The sequence below is a fragment of the Hemitrygon akajei genome, chromosome 28 (assembly GCF_048418815.1).
Source record: "Hemitrygon akajei chromosome 28, sHemAka1.3, whole genome shotgun sequence".
In the NCBI taxonomy this organism is placed as follows: Eukaryota; Metazoa; Chordata; class Chondrichthyes; order Myliobatiformes; family Dasyatidae; genus Hemitrygon; species Hemitrygon akajei.
In genome coordinates, this window is record NC_133151.1 from 5,674,066 (window position 1) to 5,681,910 (window position 7,845).

At 54.0% G+C, this 7,845-nt stretch overlaps 1 protein-coding gene across 1 annotated transcript in view; it reads left to right on the top strand.

Moving 5' to 3' along the window:
* The window catches only part of dpp3 (dipeptidyl-peptidase 3), a 56,111-nt gene extending 48,809 nt beyond the window's left edge, over positions 1 to 7,302 (top strand). The window contains 3 exon segments of the mRNA XM_073031235.1: positions 943 to 1,053; positions 1,055 to 1,106; positions 6,412 to 7,302. Of these exon segments, the coding sequence (XP_072887336.1) occupies positions 943 to 1,053; positions 1,055 to 1,106; positions 6,412 to 6,557 (309 nt within the window). The 3' untranslated portion in view covers positions 6,558 to 7,302.
* Positions 7,303 to 7,845: the final 543 nt, after the last annotated feature.

The window sequence follows — 7,845 nt, forward strand, 5'->3', positions numbered from 1 at the left end:
CCCATTCGCCTCCCCCCTCCCTCCCCTCACTTCTCCCACTCTCTCTTCCTCCCTCCCCATTCCCCTCCCCCTCTTCTCCTCCCCTTCCCCTCTCCCTTTCCACTCTCCCCCTCTCCCCCATCCCTGCTCTCCCCCTTCCCCCTTCTTCCCTCTCCCCCCTGCTCTCCCCCACTCCCCTCTCTCCCACTTCCCCTTCCCTCTCCCACTGTTCCCCCTCCTCTATCCCCTCTCCCTCCCCCCTCTGCCTCTTCATCCCTCCCCTTCTCCCCATTCCCCTCCCCTCCCCCTCTTCTCCCCCTCTCACCTCCCCCCTCTCCCTCCCTCCCCCCACTCTCCTCTTTCTCCCCTTCCCCTCTCCCTTTCCACTCTCCCCTCTCCCCAATCCCTGCTCTTCCCTTTCCCCCTTCTTCCCTCTCCCCCCTGCTCTCCCCCTCCCCTCTCTCCCCTTCCCCTCTCTCCCCCTTCCCCTTCCCTCTCCCACTGTCTCTCTCCCCTTCTCCCCATTCCCCTCCCCTCCGCTCTCCCCCTCTCACCTCTCCCCTCCCCCTTCCCCTCTCACCACTGTCCCCTTCCCCCTTCTTCCCTCTCCCCTCTCCCTTTCCATTCTCCCTTCTCTCCCCCTTCCCCCTCCCACTGTCCTCCTCCTCTACCCCTCTCCCCTCCCCCCTCTTCCCCTTCCCCTCTGCCCCTCCTCCCCATTCCCCTCACCCTTCCCCCCTCCCCTTCTCCCCATTCCCCTCCCCCACTCCCACTGTCCCCTTCCCCCTTCTTCCCGCTCCCCTCCCCTTCTCCCCATTCCCCTCCACTCTCCCCTTCCCCATTCCCCCCCATTCCCACATCCACCTCAGTGCCTCCCTCCCTCAGCTCCACTCCCCATTACCGTTGCTGTGAATTTCTGCCTCCCGTTGACGGCCGCCTCTCCTGCTCTCACCCACCCCCCAGGTGTACAAGACGACGGCGGACGTGGAGGCGGGCAGGGCCCTGTACGCCAGGTACTCGGAGGTGACGGACGCCGAGCCACAGAGGTTCCTGACGCTGCGGGAGACGGTGCTGCCTCCGCAAGGAAGCCCGCAAGATGTTCGTCCAGGCCAACACTCGGATAGAGGGTAGGCTCGTCCCTCTCCCCTCCACCCGCAGGGGGACGGCTGGGCCAGAGATCGAGGGGAGGGGGACTGCATGACATAAACGCTGGGGGAACAGGGATTAATTGCGATCAGTGTGACGGGGAGGGGAGGAGAATGACCTCAAAGTCCTCGTCCGAAACCTGAATCTCAGCACCCTCTGCTCCCTGGCCCTCTTTTAAGGAGAGGTTTGGTGGGTTGGACAAGTCTTGTCCTGCATTCGGGCTGTCAGAGCCTGGGGAGCTGGTGGAGGCAAGCTCCCACGACCTATCAAATGCTCGAACAGCCTCTGGCAACCAAGTCCAGCTCCCGGCCTTTCCGTGCGGTTCACCTACCGAGCCCCGGCTGAGCCGTTTCTACTGACGGGAGAAGGGGGCAAGGGCGGGTTACTGGCAACTTAAAACCAGCCGCTTCGGGCAGACGGGGCTCGTCAGCCGCGGTCGGCAGCTCGTCTGGGAGAAGGAAGACTCTGATCTCAAACTCTCCGCTGCCAAAGCCTTTGAGGGTAAACCCCGAGGCAGAAATCCGGAGTGGGAGTCCCTGAGACACAGTCCTGCGTTGAGTTCAACGCTGACTGGGCAACTGCTGGTGCCGAACTGCGTCGGTCTCAGCCGTTCCTTCGGATTCATCAGCTGCGTGGGGAGGGAGCTACACGGGCGATGGCTTGCCCTCCGTATCACACTGCCCTGGGCACAACATCCATGGTCAGAGGGCCAGCGTCCTGCGCAAGACTCCTCCTGTCCCCTCCCACGCAGTCAGACAGCTACAGAACAGGCACTTCAGCCCACATAGCTAAGAGATAGGAGCAGATTTAGGACCCTCAGAGCATCGAGTCAGCTCCGCCGTTTGATCGCCATTTATTTTCCCTCTGAATCCCGTTCTTCTGCCTTTTCCCCGTACCCTTTGTAATAGGCATCCGTTAGTCTCGTGAGACCATGGATTTGCGCCTTGGAAGGTTTTTCCCATACTGTATGGAAGACCGGCAGTTGCCCAAGCTGCAAGTCTTCCCCTCTCCACGCCACCGATGTTGTCCAAGGGAAGGGCACTGGGACCCAAGCAGCTTGGCACCCGGTGATATCGCAGAGCAATGTGTTGTTAAGTGCCTTGCTCAAGGACACAAACACACTGCCTCAGCTGAGGCTCGAACCAGTGACCTTCAGATCACTAGACCAACGCCTTAACCACTTGGCCACGCGCTGTACTCTTTGACACCTTTACTAATTCAAGAACACGTCAGACTCGGCTTTAAGTATACCCAATGTCTCGGCCTCCACAGATTCACCACCCTCTGGCTAAAGGAATTCCTCCTCATCCCCGTTCTAGAAGGGCGTCCCTCTATTCTGAGGCTCTCCCACTACGGGGAAACCGTCCTCTCCAATGCAGAGCCGGCAAAAAGATATTCACCCCACTCGGAAGCCGTCATGTTTTATTGTTTTACAACATTGGATCACGAGCGGATTTAAGTTGGCTTTTTGACGCCAATCAACAGAAAGAGATTTCCGTGACAAAGTGAAATCAGATCTCAATTAGTTACGAATATCAAACACAAAATAATTGACTGTGTCAATGTTCACCCCTTTAATATGACGGACCAATTCATCACTGGCGCGGCCAGTGTTGGTTTTAGAAGTCACCTAGTTGCAGGGTCCAACTCTGCAGAGCTGATGAGACCCATCTGCACAGACTCGAGATGTAAAGGTACTAAGTACTGACTCGAAGGGACTGAGTGTTTGTGCAGTCAATTATCTTGTGTTTTGTATTTGTAACAAATTTAGAGCAATTCGTAGAAATTTGTTTTCACGCGCAAGTCTTTTCCTGTTGATTAGTGTAAAAAAAAAAGCCAAGTTCAATCCGTGAGAACACGAGAAACGGGGGCAGGAGTCGGCCATTCGGCCCGTCGAACCTGCTCTGCCATTCAGTAAGATCGTGGCTGATTTCCCCCATAACCCTTATTTCGCCTACTGTGCAAAAATCTATCCAACCGTATAATAAATATATTTCCTGAGGCAGCCTCCACTGCTTCACTGGGCAGAGATTCCACAGATTCACCACTCACTGGGAAAAGCAGTTCCTCCTCATCTCCGTCCTAAATCTACTCCCCCGAATCCTGAGGCTACGTCCCCTAGTTCTAGTCTCACCTACCAGTGGAAACAACTTTCCTGCCTCTATCTTATCTATCCCTTACATAGTTTTTCATCTCATTCTTCTGGATTCCAACAAGTACAGTCCCAGGCAACTCAATCTCTCCTCATAGTCCAACCCCTCATCTCTGGAATCGACCTGGTGAACCTCCTCTGCACACAGTACTCCAGGTGCGGCCTCACCAGTACCCTGTACAGTTGCAGCATGACCTCCCTGCTCTTAAATCCAATCCCTCTAGCAATGAAGGCCCACATCCCATTTGCCTTCTCGACAGCCCCGTTGTACCTGCAAACCAACCTTTTGAGATTCATACACAAACACTCCCAAGTCCCTCTGCCCAGCAGCACGCTGCAATCTTTTACCATTTAAATAATACTCTGATCTTCCATTTCTCCTTCCGAAGTGGGTGACCTCGCATTTACCAACATTGTGCTCCATCTGCCAGACCCTCGCCCACTCGTTTAACCTATCTATATCCCTCTGCAGACTCTCCGTATGCTCTGCACTATTTGCTTTTCCTCTTAATTTAGTGTCACCCAGCAAACTTAGATCCACGACACTCGGTCCCCTCTTCCAGATCGTTAACGTTTATCGTGAACAGTTGTGGGCCAGAACCGACCCCTGCGACACACCCGCTCACCACTGATTGCCAACCAGAGTAACACCCATCTATCCCAACTCCCCTGCTTTCTACTAGTTAACCAATCCTCTATCTAATCACCTCCGGTTCGTTACATAATCCAGTATAGCTGATCCCCTAGTAGGCTAAACAACAAACTTGCCCTACAAAGCCATCTTGTAGGCATTCAACAAACTCTCTCTCCCGAGATCCATTACCAACCTGATTTTCCTCAGTTGACGTGCATGTTGAAATCTCCCGTGACTACCATAGCATTGGCCTTTTGACACGCATTTTCCATTTCCTGTTGAAACCTGTACTCCCACCTCCCAGCCACTGTTGGGAGGCCTGTATACAACTGCCATCAGGGTCCTTTTACCCCCGCAGTTTCTTAACTCTACACACAAGGATCCTATGTCACACCTTTCTACCGATTTGATGCCATTCTTTACCAGTAGGGCCACCCCACCCCCTCTGCCTACCTTCCTATCCCTCCGATGTAACGTGTGTAGCATCCGTGCCCCCAATTTACCCCCCCCCCCCCGTTCGCCTAGGGTGAACCGCCGTCGCCCCGCCAACAGTGCAATACTTCGGTGTAAATACGGTGTAATGCCCCCCCCCCAGTACACGCTCACAACACAAACACCAGACAATACACCAAAGGCCAGTAAATAATTACAACTTTATAGTTATTTCTTAGTGATGGGTTAGTAGAAACAGATAACCTAAAGGTGCCAAATCAGTAAGTTTATCAGTTTGTGCACATAATATTTTAATATGTTGGAGCTCACGTCTCCGGTTCCATCCACAACGACCTTCCGAGCCTTCGGCCGACGTCCAGTATCCGCCGCCCTGGAACCGCCGTCCGCTCCTCACACGTCCGTCCTCGCTCGCCTCCCGAAAAAGACCGCAAACTCCCGCTCAGCTCACCCATACAAGATAGCACAACAATTCTCCATTGGTTAGTTCCCCCCTTATCTGCAGTCATAACCCAAACATTTCCAGATGCAGAGACCCGTTACAGCATTAAATGACAATCCGGAGAAGCCATTTTGTTAGCCTGAACGGTTAACACCACAGTTACTGGCACTGAGAGTCCTACGTGTGTAACCTTGAACATTCAACACCCAACTACAACCATCGTTCAGGCCACGGTTCAGTGGTGACCGCAATCATCATACCCAGCAATCTGTAATATTGCAACAAGATCGTCCACCTTATTTCTTACACTCCGTGCATTTAGATACAACACCTTGAGTACCGTATTTGCTATCCTTTCGGATTCTGCGTCCCTAATGATTTGATGCTCGGCCTGTTGGCCTGCAGCTAAGTCCCGTCATCTGCCTGCCCTTTCCTGACAGTCTGACCGCACGCTTTTTACCAACCAGCCTATCCTGAGTCCCTTCACTACGGACATAACCTAAATGTGAGGTTATCCACTTTGGTGGCAAGAACAGGAAGGCAGATTACTATCTGAATGGTGTCAAGTTAGGAAAAGGGGAAGTACGACGAGATCTAGGTGTCCCTGTTCATCAGTCACTGAAAGTAAGCATGCAGGTACAGCAGGCAGTGAAGAAACCTAATGGCCTGTTGGCCTTCATAACAAGGGGAGTTGAGTACAGGAGCAAAGAGGTCCTTCTGCAGTTGTACAGGGCCCTGGTGAGACCACACCTGGAGTATTGTGTGCAGTTTTGGTCTCCAAATTTGAGGAAGGACATTTTTGCTATTGAAGGAGTGCAGCGTAGGTTCACGAGGTTAATTCCCAGGATGGCGGGACTGTCATATGTTGAAAGATTGGTGCAACTGGGCTTGTATACATTGGAATTTAGAAGGATGAGAGGGGATCTGATTGAAACATAAAAGATTATTAAGGGATTGGACACGCTAGAGGCAGGAAACATGTCCCCCGATGTTGGGGGAGTCCAGAACCAGAGGCCACAGTTTAAGAATAAGGGGTAGGCCATTTAGAACAGAGTTGAGGAAAAACTTTTTCACCCAGAGAGTGGTGGATCTGTGGAATGCTGTGCCCCAGAAGGCAGTGGAGGCCAATTCTCTGGATGCTTTCAAGAAAGAGTTAGATAGAGCTCTTAAAGCTAGCGGAGTCAAGGGATATGGAGAGAGGGCAGGAATGGGGTACTGATTGTGGTTGATCAGCCACGATCACTGTGAATGGTGGTGCTGGCTCGAAGGGGCCGAATGGCCTACTCCTGCACCTATTGTCACTCCGGTTCCCACCCCCCCCCCCCCCCCGGCAAAATTAGTGTAAACCCTCCCCAACAGCTCTAACAAGCCTGCCTGCAAGAATATTGGTCCCCCTTGAGAAGTAATCAGCAGATCAGGCAGCGTCTGTGGAGGAGAAGGTGAAGGTGGAGGTTTCGGTCCGAGACCCTTCAACGGGATCTTTCAGTGGGGGGCTCAGGAAACTGGTCGGCTTTGCTTTCGTCCTGTGAAACGACGTGCTAAATGGGCTCCCTCTCTCTCTCTCTCTCTCTCTCTCTCTCTTCCTCCCCTCCCTTTCCCCTACGACAGGAGGGGACGTCCAGCTGCAGAACTACGAGTCCTCGGCAGCAGGGCTGATCCAGTCCTTCGTCGAGCGTTTCGCGGAAGACGGCGAGGAGCTGGAGTCGTGCCTGAGTGATCTCTCCTGCTCCGATTCCAAACACTGGGACTCCTGAAATCGGCCGCCCCCACCCCCGCCTCCCGTCTACCTCTTCCCGGGCAAGACAAGTTTCAAATGACTGTAAATTCTCCCCCCCCCCCCCCCATCAGTTTAATCCTTTTTAAAAAATAAATTTGATTTTGTAGGCAGAATTAGAACTTCGTACTCCAAAGATCAGTGCCTACAGGATTTGTTTGAGTGAAGTGGGTCTGTAACTGAGTTAATGCAGTGCCCCCCCACCCCCCCCACCACCCTTTTCTAACCGAGCCTCTGCCCTTAACGTCTGGGGTTCGAGATGCACCCTTTCGAGACTTGAAACAGCGGTGCGCGGGTCCCGGCCAGATCGGAGACCGAACCGTGCCCCGATCTTGGTCCCGCTGATGCTAAGGACAACCTCTCAAAACGAGAGCAGGCCCTCTGCAGGACCTGGTCCGACTTGGTGCGAGACCCGAAAGCGTCCCCGACCTAGTCCCCGCAGAAACCCGAGGCCCACCTTGGGGGTCTCCCCCCCCGACAACCCGTGCTGACAGCGGCTCCCTTGTGTCCGAGGTACCGGGGTAACCGAGGGCACTACGGTTATTGTTCTTATGGCCCAGGGTAACTCGCTGACCACCTCCCCCCCGCCCAAGTTAATCGGAAGTCCTGCTTGCTCTGTCACGGTTGGGCGACGTAGTCTGGCCAGTGAGGAGGATTTTTTTGGGGGGGGGGGTGGGGGGGGGCTTTTTTGCCTTGTACTACAAATAAAGTGTCCTTCAGATTAATGGTGATGTGTGATGTGTCCTGCAGGGAGGGTTTTGGGGTGGGGGGGGTGTGTGTGTGTGTGTATGTAAGTATGTATGTGTATGTATTATATATATATATATACGCACACATACACACACACACACTCACACTCTCCAGGACGTTTATATTTTTAGAGATTTTACTTAGTGGGGAGAGGCCCACCACACCCTGCCACCCGAGCCCCATCACGGGGGCATTTTACAGTGATCAATTAGCCTACTGGACTGTGGGAGGAAACCGGAGCACCCGGGGGGGGGAGGGAACCCACACGCGCAGGAGGAGGAGGAACGTTCAACTCGCCCGCAGAGGACGCCGGGATTTTCCTCCAAGACGGCGTTGCGCTGACGGCTGAAGGCTTTTGCGCCCCCCCCCTCGGCGCCTTGAGGTGAAGAGGCCATCGCGGAACCCCCCCCCACTCGGTGCCGTCCCTCCCGCCTTCTCGGGTCGATCCCCCTGGGCTGGAAGAGCCGGGCGGGCCAAGAGATCCGTCATTTGCTGGAAGTTTTGAGCAACATTCTCAG